Genomic DNA, 20,030 nt, shown 5'->3' with positions numbered 1-20,030 from the left:
CATACAAACATATACACATTCATATAACATACATGTACACATACATATATACATACACATATATACAGATATACACATACATTTTTGTCTGATCATGATCAGGAGGATGACCTTTATTTAAAATTTAAATACAAATATTGGTTGTGTTAGGCACATGTATATCATTTTGAATTTTTAATCAGTTATCACAGGCAATCGTTCTTATCAATAAATTACAGGATATCTTGAACATCATCCAGATTTGGCTTTAATTCTGATATTTCTAAACAGAATGATTCCACAGTACCCACATATATAGTCAAGAGGGTCTTAAAGGGGGTATGTGCATGGGTGAACAAGAAATAAAATGGCCATTTTACATCAAGATTTTTATAAAAGCTTACGCTTTACTTTTTTACAAATGTGCAGAAAACATGGTGAATAATTAGCTTCAGGCAGGAACACTTGTAAAATGTATACTCCAATCAAATAATTCTTTACAGACCGCGTTTGAATAGAGAAAATCAATTAGTTTCTTTCTAATACATTTCAGTATCCGAAGACCAGTTATCAGATTCCTTTGAGACGGGGAGGAGATCTAAGTTACCGGTTCCTAAACCAGACACCGGTGATATAAGTCTATGGAATCTCTTGTATAAAAATATTGGAAAAGATCTGTCAAAAATATCCATGCCAATCACACTGAACGAACCACTGAGTATGCTACAGGTAGGCAGATAAGAATAGTACATTTTATACAGGAAAATATGATAGTTTACACAGATAAATACCAAGTGAATGATTCAATTTTCTGCTAGATTACTTTTTCAATGATTGCCCATTTATCCTTAAAGAATTACTCTTATTCAAGACTAGAAAATTTTAGATTCAGTACATGTATTTTAGTATTTTATGATTAATGTCTGGTAAATTTGAATGGACTTAATTTGACTCATACCATTTTTACCATGGATCAGTTATGTATCGGTAGTCAAAGTTTCTCTGAGATAGAATGATGGATTTCAGTATAAATAGATGTGATTAAGGTTTGATAAGTTTAAGTATAATTTACTGGACATAAATTATAATGTCTGGAAATTTTCAATTTAGTGGCTGTCACCATTTTTATACGCCCGTTTACAGGACGTTTTATGGTATACCCTTGTCCGTCCGTTTGTCGTCAACATGTCGGACAATAACTCAAAAATGCTTTAACCAATTTGCATGAAACTTTGGTGAATTGTTTATATTTATTGACGAGAGCTCCCTTTCATTTTTTATAAATTTTAGATCTTAAGTTTCCGAGTTATGGGGTTTTATTCATTAAAAAAGAGGGATTTTCCAGTTTTCGGACAAAAACTCAGCAATTTGCAAGAAACTTTGGCGAATTGTTTATATCTATTGACATGAGCTCCCTTTCGAATTTTATAAATTTTAGATCTTACATTTCTGAGTTATGGGGTTTTATATATTAAAAAAAAGGGTGATTTTCCAGTTTTCGGACAATAACTCAAAAATGCTTTCAGCAATTTTCATGAAACTTTGGTGAATTGTTTATATCTATTGACATAAGCTCCCTTTTCAATTATTATAAATTTTAGATTTTACGTTTCCGAGTTATGGGATTTTATTCATAAAAAAAGGGGTGATTTTCCAGTTTTCGGACTATATCTTTAAAGTACTTTGAGGAGTTTGCATGAAACTTTGGTGACTGGTTTATATCCAGTTTTTCATAAATTTCTGGTATGACATTGAGAAGTTATTGAACTTTATTCTTTTAAAAAGCAACGGGCTTATCATGCGCTCATGGCACAGCTGTTTATTACTGCTAAATTTACCATATGCAAACATTTTTTTGTGATTTTTATTGCATCGTAAAAGCATGAAACATTTACAATTAACATAGTGAAGATTTAACTGCCAATTCTAAGGCCCAAACCACAACATAAACTTAACACTAGAATAGCAGGATATAAGCATGGTGTATTCAATGCACAGCAGGTTGGATAACATCCCTTGGGTCCTCCTAGTGCCTGAAAATGTCAAATATACTTTACCTGACCTTAGTAACTTGACCATTGCTCTTCAGGTCAATGCTTTTACACCCCAATATAATTACAAATAGAAGCATTCAATTCTTTAGTATAATGAATTTATAGAAACTGGAGAGTTTATATATGAATAAAATGAAATTAAGAAAAAATCGGATAATTTTTTATAAGTATAAAAATGATACATGTTTGAAAATATATATAAAATTAGGAGATGTGGTATGATTGCCAATGCTTAATTGCTTTAATTTTATTTCAGAGGTTATGTGAAGAACTTGAATACAATGAATTGATAGAAAAAGCTGTTGGTCTAGAAGATCCTTATGAACGAATGGTTGGTTTTTAAAATTTTTATTTAGCATCCTAGTATCAGTATGTCCTTAAATTCCTTTCAAATTTTGTTTTCATTTATCTCAGAGGCTTAAAATTTTGGATAAAGCTTCATATGATCATTCTATACTGTGTGATAGGTTTCACTTTCATCACTCATCAACTTCCTTCTCACCGAATACTTGTAGTGGTGGTATTGCTCACAGCTCTCAAATTGTTCTTGTGTGAATTACAACTGGAATCTTCTATATAGGAGAATCTATGGAAAAAAATATTTTACTAAGAAAGAATAAAAGGGTGAAATTTATTCTTTTTTTTTTCTTCATTTTTGCCTATTATCTTGAAAATTATAATAGATAGTGAGAATCTTTAAAAGCAAAAATTATCAGCAAGATAATGTCTACAAATAAGTCTAATGGTAGAATTCTTCAGTCAGTTTGATATTGGAGTCATTGCTCTTTAAAGGCGTTTTAACCAATTGTTAGTATTTTTGCCTATTGTATTATCTTCAAAACTATAATAGATAGATAGACACTTTAAATAGCAAACACAATCAACAAGACAAGATCTACAAATAAGTCAACAGGGATGAAATCGTCAGTCAACTCATTTTTGGAGTTTTTGCCCATTAATTTTTACCAATTTCTAAGTTTTTCTATTATATGAAAACTATTATAGATCTATAGATAGACACTTTAAATAACAAAAATGATCAACAAGGCAAGATTTAAAAATAAGTCACCATGATAGAAAATGTTAGTCGACTCATTATTAGAGTTCTTGCTCTTTAATGATGATTTTAAACATGTTTTGGTGTTTTTAGCCTGTTTATGGAACGTTTTATGGTATACTGTTGTCCGTCCGTCCGTAGTCAACATGTCGGACAATAACTCAAAAATGCTTTAACCAATTTGCATGAAACTTTGGTGAATTGTTTATACCTATTGATGTAAGCTCCCTTTTAATTTGCATAAATTTTAGATTTTAAGTTTCCAAGTTATGGGATTTTATTCATAAAAAAAGGGGGATTTTTCAGTTTTCAGACAATAACTCAAAAGTGCTTTGAGCAGTTTTCATGAAACTTTTGTGACTGTTTTATTTCTATTAAAATAACCTCCCTTTAGTTTTTTTATAAATTTCTGATATGACATTGAGGAGTTATGGAACTTTATTCTTTGAAAAAGCGACGGGCGTATTGCTTATTATCTTGAAAACTGTAAAAGGTAAATAGAAACTTTAGATAACAAAAATGATCAGCAAGACAAGATCTACAAGTTAGATAAATTTTTTTGAAATAGTAGACTCTTTATAGGAATGATTGCCTGTAAATGATGATTTCTTTTACTCTCTTTTATGTTTTGGGAAAAAACTTAAGAAGTTTGAGAGAAATTATAAACAGAAAAATTATCCTCAAAAAAAGATCAACAAAAAATGAGTTTTTGTCATGAATTATATTCTATATATCTGAAAAATGATTCAACCATTCTACAGAGAAACAAAATGTTAGAATTTGGAATTTTACTCAGTAAGAATTTGGCAGATGATAAAAACTCTTAACGAAAAACACTTTTATAAACTACATGACAGATTTTGACTCTGTGTATATATGAAACCATTAATTGGTCTTGCAAATTCTATTTTATATAGTAAGGAATCAATTTCTGATTATTCTGTGAAAAATCAACGTAGGTATACTTCGATAACATTAGAAGTACAAAATAATATGTTTTAAAAAAAAAAAATTTTGATGTAAAACCAATCTCATATGACATGATATTGGTGTAATTTCTGCTTCTTTCAATTCTTGAATAAGGAATCATCGGGATTCTCACAAACAAGGCTAATAAAAAAGACAGATGGTAAATTAAAGATTAAAGGAAAAAAGAAGTCAGTCACTTAAACTGGTACTTGTGTGACTTTATATTTTTTTTACAGATCCATGTAGCTGCATTTGCTGTCAGTAGTTATGCAAGTACAGGGTACAGAGCTGGGCACAAACCTTTCAACCCACTGCTGGGTGAGACGTATGAATGTGATAGGCCAGACAAAGGCTGGAGATTTGTGGCAGAACAGGTAAGGAAGGACCCACTGCTGGTTGAAAATGCATGCAAGATGACACGATCCTATGCACAGCCCTAGGTAAATTTGTGTAGAATTTCAAAAAGAAGACAAAAGAGTAACATTTTAGTTTTGTTTCAAACTATAGATAAGCAATCTGAATATTTATACCAAAAGTAATTGGTTGCAATGATTCAACAGCAAACATTCAATTAATACAAGGTAAAGAGCAATCAATTAATAAAATTTATTATATACTTAGTAGTAAATACAGATAAATTGTATGTGTAATACAATCATTTGCAAGGTCTTTGCATCGGAAATAAACACATTTATTCTAAAACCAGTTGTTGGCATGATACAGGTTATGTTCTTCTCATATATTTTATGATGGTATGATACTAAACCCCTAACGGGAGGGATTGTACTTGATTTTCATATGATGAAGACATAATCTTTCAATCAGTTTAATTGAGGTCTGGAGCTGGCATGTCAGTAACTGCTAGTAGTCCTTTGTTCATTTATGTATCATTGTCATTTTGCTTAGTTTCTTTTGTTACCTATTCTGACATCGGACTCTGACTTCTTTTAAACTGAGTTTTATTGTGCATATTGCTACGTGTTTCTTTTTTCCACATTGACTAGAGGTATAGGGGAGGGTTGAGATCTCACAAAACATGTTTAATCCCGCCGCATTTTTGCGCCTGTCCCAAGTCAGGAGTCTCTGGCCTTTGTTAGTCTTGTATGTTTTTTAATTTTTGTTCTTTTATATGTTTTGGAGTTTAGTGTGACGTCCATTTTCACTGAACTAGCACACACTTTTATTTAGGGGCCAGCTGAGGACCACCTCCGGGTGCAGGATTTTCTTGCTGCATTGAAGACCCATTGGTGGCCTTCGGCTGTTGTCTACTCTTTGGTCGGGTTGTTGTCTCTTTGACATATTCCCCATTTCCATTCTCAATTTTATGTATCAGCCACTTGTGATGATATCGATATCAGCACGGTTGCAAAGGCTTTATCAAACCCCTTATTTGTATGACGTCATGTCATTACGTCATAACGCTACTTTTTCAAAGATGGACGATCTTGACGGTGGTAATGTAGCAAACTTTGAAATTTTTTCAAATATTATATGGCATTTTCAATATCACACACCGTATCAACCCTCAACCAATATAATCCCTCGAGCAGAGCTCTCATGATTATATTGGTGTCTCAGGTAGATACAGGTGTGATATTGAAAATGCCATATAATATTCTCTATTAATTTCTAATGATATGTAAAAAGGGTATCACAAACTACCAGAAATATTGAACAGTACACATGACCACACTAACCACCAACACCTAAACAATAGACATACAAAGAAAACCACAATGAACAACACGAGGTATTCATAGCCTGACTTGGTACAGTCACAAAATGTGTTAGGGTTGAACCAGTTTCTGACTATTTCTAAATTACCTATTATGAGTTTTCTTTGATTTTAATTGCAGGTTAGCCACCATCCTCCAATATCTGCTTGTTACTGTGATTCTAAAAACTTTATATTTTGGCAAGGTGAGTTATAATGACAACAGTAGTTATTTCTAACACTACACTAAACTTTTTAAAGACCTGTTTTTGGGGTAAAGATTGCATTTTAAACCCTTATGGAGCTGGCTAGATAGCTATTAATTTTCCAAACTTTATCACTACTTTTGAGATACAGAAATATTGTGCATTCAGCACAACTTTCTATACATCCTATCTATGAACATTTTTAAGAAATTTATCAATGAAATGTACACTCAGATATTCAAGTTACAAAAGTATAGGTATGTGAGTAGCCATACTTGTCAAGAAATGAACATAAATTGCACATAGTGTATTGTTAAAGTGATATTTAAAATTGGAGTTATCTACCTTTGTCCATACTTGTAGTTGACCCTTTCTATGCTTAACTCAGTGCTAGTTTTAGTTCCCTGTGCAAAATGAATGCAATCTTTACCCTTCAGTGCTCACAAGGACTTTGATTGTCTTTGATACAACTCCAAATGAGGAACATAGAAATACTAGGAATCTTTATGTATGCCAGTAAGTCCAGTCTTGTAAAAAATGAAAAAAACTTATTCTAAATTGACTGAAGTGCTTTTTTTCATCAACAACACTCAAACTAAATATTTGAGTGCCAAGGATGTATATGTACCAAAACAAGTGAAGAGCTACATGACCAAAAGGATGATAAAAATAATTGCCATATCCATCTAAGGAAAGCTTTGTAACACACAAATTAAGCCAGTATTTTCTGATACTTATACCAAAGATTTATATCAGCAATGTCTCTGAATAGTTTGACAATCAGCACAGATCAACTATTTTTACAGGAGGTATGCCTCTTGGAAATAGAAACTACATGGACAATTACATTGCAAGTAATCCTTGTAGATTATACAAAAAAGCATTTAAGAACAAAATAATATATATTACGTAGAGTTATTGCCCTTGGACAGATAGAATATGTGTATCTGTGTGGGACATTGGAACAATATAAAATTTATACTGTAATTACCTATAATGGTATTGACATTTAACTATATATTTAATTCTGCATTTTTCCTAGATACAAAATTTATAGAAACTGTTAGATTTAAACCACAATTTTTATTCATACATGTATTTAGTGCAGGCACAATAACGAGTTTTATTATTATTTTCAGAAACTCGTATAAAGACAAGATTTTGGGGGAAATCTATGGAAATACAACCTGTTGGCATTGTCAATCTAGTTCTTCCAAAGTAAGTTTTATTTCTGTGTTGGTTTTATTGATGTATAATCTAGATTGCCCACATTTTTTGTCAGGATTGTCATTATTGACACCAACATCTTTCATATATGGATTTGATGAAGATTTATGTATACATATAAAAATAAGATGTGATATGATTGCTAATGAGACAACTCTCCACAAGAGACCAAATGACACAGAAGTTAATAACTATAGGTCACCTTACGGCCTTCAACATTGAGCAAAACCCGTACAGCATAGTAAGTCAGTTGCAGGCTATACAATTACTTAACTTTTCCTTGAATAAAACTCGAGACATTTCACTCTATGTAAATGAACAAGTTTATTTTTTTTAGCTTTGGGTCATCTGTTTTTTTTTTAAATATGTACTTGGTGGAAGGCACAGTAAAGTGTAGCTCTTATTTTGACTATTCCTGTGTTTTTGTGGAGATTGAATTTTTACATGCATTGCCAACTGTGAAATCTTATAATCTCAATTCGGTCTGTCTGTCTCTCTGTCTGTCAGAATGATCTTCTTGGCTTCTATGAAAGGGAATTATTTTATATTTGGTCTACATCTTGGTAATGATGTATTGTTGCAATTTTAGATCTGCCGTGCAGCTACTTTATGTTTGCAAAAAGATGATTTTTCTTAAAAATTGTGTTTAAATAGCAACTCCAATGCTGATAGAGAAAAATCAGACACTGCATACTACTATTTTATCATCAGGAAAAAAAATGAGATTTAGTTATGCCTCAGTAACAATTTTGACCGTAGAAAGGCTTGTATAGTCCGCGGTTTTATTCTCCAAAATTGGACCTTCCAGACGGGGTGCGGACTATAGAGTACAATAAGCAAGAAATAAGAGAAAAATTTCAATTTCGTAGGCGAGATGGTTTGTTTACGTTCCGCCATCTTTGTTATTTATATTGTAGAGGGTGCTCTTATCATTTTTCAAACTAATAATTTTAACTCATCCATATTAATAAGTTATTCCTATTCAATATCAAATTGATACTGATAAGTATAAAAACTAAACCTTTCATTACAAATTTCTCGTTTCTTTTCAATGCATTGGTTGAAATAAACTGGTATCTGCTTGATTGAAACGATTCAAACATAGTGAAAAAGACAACCGTAAACCAGCTTAGAATTTGTAAACTACAAAACGTAATCGGTTATTGTTCGTTCCGTTTTCGTGTTTCATACTGACTAATATTGTTTGTATTAGCGTAAGACCCTTCAAACATTAATGTGATAGATATATTAAAGACTGTTTTACTTTCAAAGTTGTATTATAGTGATATCTGTTATGTACGGATTTCGACTCTCACCGGTTAATTTCTTCTTTTACACGTGCTTTTTAAACTTCCTGTTTAAACATACACAAGTTTCTAAATTGTTTTTTAAGTGAATTAAACTTATTTTAACAATCATGAAGCGTTCTAGAATCATTTACAAGCAGTTTCAGCTTCTGATTGATGATGGAAAACAGGTTTTTCCAAGAAAATACTGCAAACGACCGCACAGGATTTGAAATTACCGGAGTTTCATTAGACCTTTTCTAACAGTTACAAAAAGTTTTTTTACCTAAAATTTCGTGGGGAGAAGGGGTTGCGGACTATGTACCAGTGCGAACTATACAAGCCTTTCTACGGTATTCATATTTTAGGTGGAATGAGCAATATAAATGGAACAAAGTTACCACATGTGTTCATAACTTGCTGGGGGGTCAAAGATGGGTGGATCATTACGGAGAGGTCAATATCACCTGTGGAGACATCACCTGTAAACTTACATTTAAAAAGGTGAGTAGAGATAGAGTGATCACTATGGAGAGGTCAACATCACCTGTAAAAGAGAAACAAAAGTTACCAAAGGTACATTCAAATTCATAAGTCGAAAATAAACTGACAACATCAGTGCTAAAAAAGAAAAAGACTAGCAGACAAACAACAGTAGACAAAACACAACATAGAAAACTAAAGACTGAGCAATACGAACTCCACCAAAAACTGGAGGCAATCTCAGGTGCTCCGGACAGGTAAGCAGATCCTGCTCCACAAGTGGCACCCATCGTGTTTCTCAATTTAGTACAAACCCAGTGATAAGTCTAATTAGGGGAAAAGGGGACAGGATTATAGTTACAACAATTGGAACATATACGATGTCACCTGTTATTCCATAAAGGTCAACCAAGTCATGATGGTGTAAATGACATCATTACTGCTATAATGAATCTGGACGTTTTGATTTTGTACTTAACTAATGGTTTTAAATGGTTTTTAATCATCAAATGTTTATTAAAATTCATGACATTCAATTTTGTGGATGTTAATGGTCAATATGGACCCTTGACTGTTTAATCTATCAGAAATGAAATTTGTAGTCTACTCAAACTACTCAAAACTCTATTTCTAGAATATTTCTTTAAGAAGGACAGTACATTGTTTTAGGGTAAAGAATCGGACACATATTTTTTCGCCTAGTAAACAATTTTTTTCCTTTCATTTTTACCCTGAAAGCAGCAATCACAAGGGAGACACAGTGTTTTGCAGAAACCATCACACTTTTTTTCTCCCATTTAATAAAGTTTGTGATTAAATATTCTAAATAGCAGAAAAAAATTATTTTAATATTTGATGTTAACTTTTTTCTGTATTATTTGTAGGCTAGCAGCTGGTCCTCAAAAAGACATGAGATCCATGGTCATATAAATAATCCTGAAGGGAAGGTTGTCCATCATCTGTCAGGGAAGTGGAATGAAGCATTATACTGTGGTAGTCATCATGGTGGTCATCATCATCATCAGGCCACCAGTAAATTAGTATGGAGACCTGGTAAGTAGGGAATACAAGGGTAAAGTGGTTATCTTAGGGGTAGGTTCATATAGGGGCTGAAGGACCTTTTTCGGAACATCATGAGTGGGCCTTTATCTCTGTGGAATATGAGATTTATAATAATCGAGACTTGGGAATTAATGATTGATTTTTCAGGATCTGAGAAAGCATACTTTATTTTTTCCGGGAATTCAGGATTCAGTATGATACCCCTCCCACACCATCTACATAGGCTCTGAGTAAAGTTACTCCTTAAGGTTCCACTAAAGTCAAAATATAGGACACTTCATAAACATCTAAACTTTGCCTGTATTTTTCAACCTATAATGAGTAAAGTCCTAAACTATGAGAACATATGTTCATTTAAACATACTTAACATATACACACTGTGTAAATTGTAAATAAACTTGAAATTGTTATGCTGTGGCCAAACTGGTTCTTGGGGTGAACACTAATTTTTCAAAAAAATCTGGAGGCCTGCGAGACGACTTAATTTGTTTAAAATTGGTATGAACGAATACTGTTATATCTAATGCAGGGCAAGCTCATGTTGATTTTTCAGAAAATTTATTAATTTTCGAGTTTCAGTTAATTTCATGTATCTAGGTGAACACATATCGAAGTTACAATACAGAAATTGGACAAATATGCCATTAAGTCATATGAATGTGACAAATCAACATGAGCTTGCCCTGCATTACATGTAACAGTATTCGTCCATACCAATTTTAAGCAAATTAAGTCGTCTCGCAGGCCTCCAGATTTTTGTGAAAATTTAATGTTCACCCCAAGAACCGGTTTGGCCACAGCATAACAATTTCAAGTTTATTTACAATTTACACAGTGTGTATATGTTAAGTATGTTTAAATGAACATATGTTCTCATAGTTTAGGACTTTACTCGTTATAGGTTTAAAAATACAGGCAAAGTTTAGATGTTTATGAAGTGTCCTATATTTTGACTTTAGTGGAACCTTAAGGAGAAATGTACTAATTAAGGAGTATTTACTTTTTAGCAAAAATAACTTTTTGAAGTTATTGGGGCAAACAGCTGCTTATTTTTTTTTAAGAAACCTAAATCATATATGTTTTGTCTTTTGTCTTTTGTAATTGCAATTTGGTTCTCTAAGAGAAGAACAAATTGTCAACATTGAAAAGAGGAACAAATTGAAAATTACTTTTCATGGAAAAGAGAACTAAATTATATGTTGAAATTTCCTCTAAATGAAGGTATTACCATTGCAGTATTCTAGGACGTTTTGACTATTTTGTTTAGGAAACAATTTTCACAGCTTCACGTAACAAACTACTGCTTGGGGACTATTTGCTGAAAGTTAAAAAGGCTGAAATTTATTTGGTCTGGTAAATGGTCCTTTAATAAATGTATTTATGTTTTCAAACAGGTGCTATGCCAGATGATTTTGAGCTGTATTATGGCTTTACAAGATTTGCAATAGAATTAAATGAATTAGACCCTGATGATTCAAAGACACTGCCACCAACAGATACAAGGTTCAGACATGATCAAAGGTAATAAGTATTTTGGATAATTTTCATGATAAAGTAATAGTTCTTAAGTAACATAGATGACAAAGATGTTATTGCCAGTAGAACAGTTGCTTTTAAGGTGGTACCCAACACCTTGACTAATATTAATTTGGCTCGTTTAATTTTCCTAAAATTTTGACAAAATGTTTACTTTGACCCTTTGACAAAAATATAAAAATTTCAAATAATTTGAACCAACCACTTTATCAGAAAAATTTCACTGGTTATATAGCAGTTTGACAAACACTAATTTTGATCATTGAGAAGCTTAATATTTCCTTAACAATACAACGTAATTAAAACGTTTAGTTGATTTATACAGAGTTATCTCCCTGTAGTGTTAGGTACCACCTTAAATGGCTCATTATTGAGCTATGTAATGTTGATTGAAGTGTGTAAGCAATATTTACTTCTACTGCATATGCAGCCACTACCTTATGCCAAAAGTTTGAAATTTTACAATCATTTTACATTTCAAATTTTCTCCCTTAATCATTGAAAGGACTTTATTCAAGGCCAATTAAATATAGTTTTGGAAATCAACTTCATCAGTAATGCTTCAGTACACATGTTATCTCAATAAATTGCATGCAGCATCGTTGGTCCAGACCCAGTATTGGTCTTGTTTCTTTTGGCTATGGTCATGTATGTCTTCTTCAATCTTTGATTTTGATTGTGGCCCATAGGTATCTTCTCCCTTTATTTTATTCTTCATTGTTCTCATTGTTGCAGTAATTTAAGACTGTCAATTTAACTTAGTTTATAATTTCATATTCTAAAGTTCTCAAAATCAACACTTAATATGTGGACTAATGTTATTCAAAATTCACATTATTGAACAGGAAGAATATGAAATATTCATAAATTCGCAGATTTAATAATTCAATTATTAAATTTTTATATTAAAATAATTACATTACATGTATGTTTCATGGCTTACAGCAATCTCGCGTCATTCTGAAATCAACCTTCATTTCCAAATGAAATGTAACATTCATGATGACACGAGCTTCCATAATAAAGTGCACAGGTAAAATAAAAGAAAAACTTGTTAGAAATCGTGCTTTCATGATCCTAGCCCAAAAAATGTAATTACAAGCATTGAATACTTCTTTTAGTAATTTTATAGGGTTGTAAAAGCATTGACCGTGCAGACATTTTTATAATGAAGCGCTTCAAACAAAATGTACTTCGGTCAACACTTTTACACCCCAATAAATTTACAAAAAGAAGCATTCAATTCTTAATTATATTTACAATTTTAGATTATTGGAGGAAGGGAAGATTCATGAAGCTGAGAATGAGAAGACAAGGTTAGAACATCTGCAGAGAGAAAGAAGGAAGAAAGGAGAGACAGAAGGATTTGATTACAGTCCTATGTGGTTTAAGTAAGTGAAAGTTACATAGCTACATTTTAAAATCCATCAACAAATTACTGTTAACCAACTTATTTTATAGCCCATTTCGCGGTGATTTAATTTCGTGATTTTGAATATTTTTGATGTAGTTAAATAAGGAAAGATCCAAGTTTTACATGTTCGCGACGATTTATATTCGAGTTATTTTTCTACTTGCGAAAAACTTGAAAATAAATTGTGCTTGAAAATTAGTTGTTTACAGAATGTGAATGTTTAAAATCAAAAAGAGGCAGAAGATATCAAGGACACGTAAAAAACTAAATTTGAAGAGAAACAACACAATAGTGGCAATTAACGATAAACAACACAATAGTGGCAATTAACGATAAACAACACAATAGTGGCAATTAACGATAAACAACACAATAGTGGCAATTAACGATAAACAACACAATAGCGGCAATTAACGATAAACAACAAAAAGACAAATGAGTCCACAAGAACTACATAGAAAATTATCCTGAGCAACATGATCCACACTAAAAAAAAAGTGGACGATTTTTGGTACTCAGATCCTGATTCATGTGTGAATGACAATCAACCAACAAGTTATAGGGTTTAGAAAAAAGAAAAGAGTGGAAAGTAATCAATGTAAGGAGACGTAAAAAAACTCAAGTCAAAGAGAAACTATCAATGCCATGGCAATTAACAATAAATGACAAAAAAGGCAAATTAGTCCACAAGCATTACAAACAAAAGTCTGAATAACATGAACCACACCCATAAAATTGTGGACCATTGGACATAAAACAACCATCCATCATCTTAAAATAAATATTTATTTCTTTTATCCCTAGGAAAACAGGAAAAGAGAGTTATGAATACCTAGGAAAATATTGGGAATGTAAAAAGTCTCCAGGATTTAATAAAATGTCTTTTGTGAAGCTATGGTGAACAGTAACAGGAAACCAGTAAAATTGCAGACAGAAAAGGCCCAGTAGCTACAAAATTTAGACCCCTAGCTTTATAAAGATGTGCACATTGTGAGATAAAGGAGCAAAACATTATAAATTTGATCTCTTCAGAAGATTTGACAAGACGGAAACTTTTCTTATTGTCCGAAATTTGTGATCTAATGTGTCAAGACCTACATTTCAGAAAAGGTTGTACGATTAAGGATCCTATCGAAATCCTTTAAAACTATACAATGAAATATTACCATTCGTACAATCATTTTGAAACACAGGCCTTGAATACTAATGATATTGAGGCATTCTTTCTTTTCCCACCATATTTTTTTTAGTCACTTATACAACCTTTTTATTTTGGGGCCAATAATGGACCTTCAGGCCCGTACTCCTTTCACATCATGTATTATTGAAAAAAAACATTTGTTTTATGGAAGTTTTGCTCATGAGTTCCTCCTTTCTGATGAAAGAATATTGGATATTTAAATTCCAATGGTAAATTTATATTTCAGGAATGGATTTTGTACGTAGATATAGGATAATTGGAGAAAATTTCACAAATTTAGAGTAGTAAAAACACATTTATTGTAATGTTGTGGGTTTAAAAAAGAAATTTCAGAAATTTGTGATAAAGTAGCTTGTTTTGTAATAAGTGACATAGATGAAACTTACACAATGGCTTTACAGAATTCAACCAAACTTACATAGATTTTTTCTCCTGGAAATGAAGTTGTACACTTGCTATTATTTTTTATCCGATTCTAAAACATGGACTCAGCTATTTCTTCTTGTATTATTTGAAGACTGACACATTTTTATATAGGTTCTTCGGAAAGTCTTCTTAGCTATTGTCTTTCAGTGCTATTTGAATTGCAATTAATTGTTTCCTAATTTGTCACCCACCATAAGTATATATGTAGACATGCTAGGTATCTTACATGTACATACTCATATAGTATATGACATTGAACAGTGAATGTAGATATCAGGCTGGATGGAACCAAATATCATTCTTTCATCTCAATCATTCAGAGATGGATAGGGAAATCAGGATATGGTCAAAAGTCAGCTTTCCACACATGTTAGGGGGCTTGAACCAGTCAAATATAACAGAAAATCTGGGTCGATGATGTCAGTAATTTCCCTGCCAATGATAGATCATATATTACATGTTAGGTGTTCAAAAACATTTTTTTTGCGGAAAATATCTTCCAGAATTGGTTGTAGGGGAATGGGTCACCAGACTTCAGTTTTCATTTGAAATTAGAAAGATATCCTGAACAACTATATCAAATTTTATTAATGATGGGGTAAAAAATAATTCCTCTCCGACCCCACTCCCTCTATACAATTATTTTTGGAACATCCCTCATGTTTGTTGGCTCACGTAGTTGGTATGCTGAGACAGTATTATCTCAGCCCATAGCAAAATTGTGATAATATTAAACTAAAATTAATATTATTATAGTCCTAATGTGATTCACAAATATTCTCATGTGTGAAGTAGTGCTGAATGAATTGTTCTCTCTATGTATCATTTACTTGTTTAAATATTATGTCTATTAACCTTGTTTTATATGTATGTATGTGTGTGGTCATTATCAAATGTTTGTTGACTTAGATATACACGAGTGTGTTTTCTCCCACAACAATATCAATAGGATTTTATGCAATTACTGGTATATGTTGACATGTGTTATTGTGTTTATGCACCTGTGTCCGTTTGTGATTTTATATATGTATATAGTTATATTTACAGTTTTGCTACATTTTTTTCTGTTCGATATGGTAATTTTTTCTGTAGACTGGCAATATTTATTTCATTGTTGAAATTAGCAGGATCCAATAACTACTGTAGTAGTTCTTTACTCTAATAAGTGGGTCCATCCGTGATGAAAATAACTCTTTATAAATCTTGTGTGTTTGAAGGTCTTTTCTGAATTTACCTTCAACATGATTCACAATCCCTAAAAATATGGAAACCACAGATGTATAAGTACCAAAACTTATAAAGAGCTATATAATCAAAGGGAAGTAAAAATTAGTCAAATTCGTCGAAGATCAACTTTGCCTGAAGGAGTCGAAAACCTTAGTTTCGGTATAATTTCTTAATTTATCAACTGAGAATTTAAGATAAATTTGTTAAAAACTATGGCAGCACTGAATCGCTGACATTTAAGCTGATGATACTCTCTGAACTAACAGTCCACCAGCAGTGGTATTAACCCAGTGCTATTAAATGAAAATAACACTTGATCCTTCATTGTATGTCAAGAATGTGTAAAGGGAGACAACTGTTGTAACAGCAAATTATAATGTTGTATGAAATAGAAAGTTTGATGGGATATTACTAACTGAATCAGTTTATAAATTTATGTAATATCTTAATGACAACTTTTATACATACAATATTGTGTGAACAGCATTCTTATCATAAACTTAAATTCTAGTAGAATCTTTTTTATGTTTTTTGTCCAAATTTTGAGATTTGAGATTTCACCACTCTTTAGTATTTCCATTGTTTTGCGTCAATGGTTGTAATAAAATTTGATAATTTTGCATTCTCAATATTTCTGTAACTTTGATAATGTTGCATTGACTTTAAAAGTTATTTGGCATACACAAAAATTACTAACCTTTTAAGATTTTCAGTCTGACTTAGTGCATTAAGTTGTTGTGTAGGACTTTAAACACCCCCAACTAATATCATGATTTAGTCAGAAATAGTAGATTTAGTTATTAATTTTATTAATATCCGATAATAGTGTGAGTATAACCTCAAAGGCTAATAAATTTATATAATCTTTATTTAAATTGTATCTTTATGGTAACTAATTTTCTGTGAAAAACAGTGCAAAGAAGTTGTTTTAATTATGAAAACTGATGATTGACCTTATTTATAGGTTGTTAACAAGTTTTAAAATAGAACAGATATAACTATGTGTCAGTTGCAAATGAAATATAACCTTGTGGTGTAAATAAAAGATCGCAATATGTAAAAATTGGCGCAAATGCAATGTGCCCGTCTTTAAGTTTAACTTGCTCTGTACCAAGTATAATATCGAAGGACCATTTAATGGCATTAGTTATATGGCATTTCTACTTAAAATAAAAAAAAAAATCATAATGTATAACTCTATCTCATCTTAATTAAAAAATAATTTGAAAATAATAAATTATAATTCATCCTCAAAATTACCTATACTCAAATTGATTCTGTCTGTGTACCCAAGAATAAATAATATATTTTCACATTTCTATGCCCAGTCAACAATACTAATAATGAATCCACAGTAACTGACCATTGTAGTAATGGAATATGATATTCATTCCTGTGGAACCAGTTGTGAAGGACCACCTTTGCCACCAAAATGTAATGTACTTGATCTCTCAAAACATTTTTTTTTCTGGAATCATGGAAAATGATGACTGTGTAGGTTTGTTGTCCATAAATAGGATGTATTTTGAATGTAAAGACTGGTTCCAATTTATGTATCTAATGTTTTTGAGTTGTAGTTTCCACATGATTTGATGCTTGTTTTCAATATTATTTTACAAACTGCCCTTGCACATGTATAACACTTTTGTTTTTACGTCTATTTTCTATTGCATATCATTTTAAATTCTGTTAATTCCTGTTAAATAAATTTACGCTGTTATAATGCTATAGAAATATAGACAAATGTTACACCTCAGTTTGTTTTGTGTTTTTTTTTAATTACACTCAGTTTTAATCTCATATGGTGAAAGTCTACTGGTAAGCACTTTATTTTGCTTTTTTGATTTTCATATCATTGAAATAAGGACTTGAATAATTGTCCATCCACGAGATAACAGAGACAATTTAATGTAAATTCAGAAAATTTGTGTGCATTTATTTGTCACCTTACTCGTAAACATTATTCTGACTCTGAGCAGACTTGTCGTGCTCTTACTCCTTAATGCTGCATGCTTAGCTGAGATAAAACAAATACAAATTTTGAAGTCTTTGATTTGACCAGGCCAGAGATGTGTCTCTTAAGGCACAAAAGCCTGGCTAATAAAACAATATCAGAAAATTGTTAGTAATATGTGCAAAACGTACTGAACAATGTTGTACTATACAATAGGTTCATTGTAATAGTGAGAAATGGGGTTGGCAGGTGACCTGACATCTCATATAAAAATACCTGTGACCATTGATACAGGTTTATTGTTAAATATGAAACCTGTCAAATTTGCTTTAAAGTGACCTGGTAACCTAATGCAAACTTTAAACTTGACCTTGTGACCAAAGATGGTACCCTACTTGAGTGGCTATTTGCCATAGGTTTATGATAATGGACCTAAATGTAATACATGAAATCTTTGTAAAAGTGACGTGAATACTGCTGAATGGCATTGTATTATTCAAGATTACTGTTGGTGTTAAACAACATTGGTATATTACTAAATAAACATCTAGATAAGGATTGCCAATGAGACGACTACACACTAAAGACCAAAGGACCTGGAATGTTAATAACTATAGGTAGTTGTACGACCATCAACAATGAGCAAAATCCAAACTATATACCTTGTAAGATATAGGATAACAAAATGTGAAACAAGGGGAAATTATTGTGAGTGGTTAATTTGCTAATATCCCAATTATGATAAAAACAAAACTAGTGGCTCTAAAGAGCCTGTGTCACTCACATTGGTCTATGTGGATATTCAACAAAGGACACACTCCAACATTGTAGACGAGAATGAATTCATGACAAAAATCTCTGTTTTGTTGATCTTGTATTGCTGCATTTATTCTGTTTAGTTTCTATCTTCTTTAGTTTTTGCCCAAAACAAAAAGAGGGTAAAAAAAATCCTCATTTAAGGGCAATCACTCCTATAAAGAGTGACAGTCTACTAACTATATCGGCAAAATTTGACTTGCTAGTAGATCTTGCCTTGCTGATCATTTATTAAAATTTTTATCATATAGGGCAAAACACAAAAAAAATGGTAAAAATCGTCATTAAAGGGCAATAACTCCAATAAGGATGTGTCGTACGATTTCCGCCATATTGTCTTAATTGTAGATCTTGTCTTGCTGATCATTTTTGCTTATACATGTATAAGTTTCTATCTATCTATTATAATTTTTAAGATACCAGGCAAAAATTCAAAATATTGGTAAAAATCGTCATCAAAAGGCAATAACTCCAATAAGGAGTCGACTGACGAGACTTATTTGTAGAACTTGTCTTGCTGATCATTTTTGCAGTTTAAAGTTTCTCTCTATCTATTATAGTTTTCAAGATAATAAGGCAAGAATGAAAAAAAAATGGTAAAATTTGTCATCTAAGGGCAATAACTCTTATAAAAAGTTGTCTGACAACTGGTAGAGTTGACATTCTGAACATTCTGAACATTTTTGCCCCAGTCAGATTTTCTCTATATATTCGTAACGGTTTTCAAAATAATAGACAAAACTTGCATTTTACCCCTATGTTCTATTTGGTTGGCAGCTGGGGTCATCGGACACATTTTTTAAACTAGATACCCCAATGATGATTGTGGCCAAGTTTGGTTTAATTTGGTCTAGTAGTTTCAGAGAAGAAGATTTTTGTAAAAGTTAACAGTCAACGACGAGGGACGCTAAGTGATGAGTAAAGCTCACTGGTGAGCTAAAAAGTGAATATAAAACATGGCCAACAGGTTTTGCGAATATAAACCACTTTACAATAGACCAAAAACAATCTAGATTTGTTTTAATGCTTAGAATCTATGATACATCATTAATTCAACAGAAAGGACTGCCATACAAGTAGTAAATAAGCACCCAGTTGTAAAATAATGTTCAAGCTACAACCATCATTCAAATGTTTCTGTACCATACAATGATTATTACAGTCAATTTTTCCCACAAGGATTGTTTGAAATGATTTTTTGTATAGAAATTTCAATAGGGAAAGGATTTCCACAAAACTAGCAAGTATATATTGACATTTATTTGAGTTTTTAGAATAAGCCATAAAGTTCATGGTAGTGATAGGAAGCTGCTTAATATTCAGCGCCAACTTTAATGCATATTCAGGATTAAAACGTTAATGCCATATGAATATGAACCCTGTTTAGTACTAGACTGCCATTGTGACCCAGATTTTTA

At 31.8% G+C, this 20,030-nt stretch overlaps 1 protein-coding gene across 4 annotated transcripts in view; it reads left to right on the top strand.

The window, feature by feature from the left end:
• Positions 1–17,598, top strand: part of LOC127717760 (oxysterol-binding protein-related protein 3-like) — a 60,647-nt gene extending 43,049 nt beyond the window's left edge. For all 4 annotated transcript variants that reach the window (XM_052223556.1, XM_052223557.1, XM_052223558.1 and 1 more), the window contains 10 exons: positions 533–708; positions 2,290–2,364; positions 4,296–4,433; positions 5,916–5,979; positions 7,119–7,197; positions 8,861–8,996; positions 9,860–10,028; positions 11,433–11,559; positions 12,843–12,965; positions 13,793–17,598. In XM_052223556.1, the coding sequence (XP_052079516.1) occupies positions 533–708; positions 2,290–2,364; positions 4,296–4,433; positions 5,916–5,979; positions 7,119–7,197; positions 8,861–8,996; positions 9,860–10,028; positions 11,433–11,559; positions 12,843–12,965; positions 13,793–13,889 (1,184 nt within the window). In that variant the 3' untranslated portion in view covers positions 13,890–17,598. The remainder of the gene's footprint in view (positions 1–532; positions 709–2,289; positions 2,365–4,295; positions 4,434–5,915; positions 5,980–7,118; positions 7,198–8,860; positions 8,997–9,859; positions 10,029–11,432; positions 11,560–12,842; positions 12,966–13,792) is intronic.
• Positions 17,599–20,030: the final 2,432 nt, after the last annotated feature.

Source organism: Mytilus californianus, unplaced genomic scaffold (genome assembly GCF_021869535.1).
Source record: "Mytilus californianus isolate M0D057914Y unplaced genomic scaffold, xbMytCali1.0.p SCAF_10, whole genome shotgun sequence".
NCBI classification, from domain to species: domain Eukaryota; kingdom Metazoa; phylum Mollusca; class Bivalvia; order Mytilida; family Mytilidae; genus Mytilus; species Mytilus californianus.
Note: the sequence above shows the minus strand (reverse complement) of the source record. Positions and strands in the feature narration are given on the sequence as shown.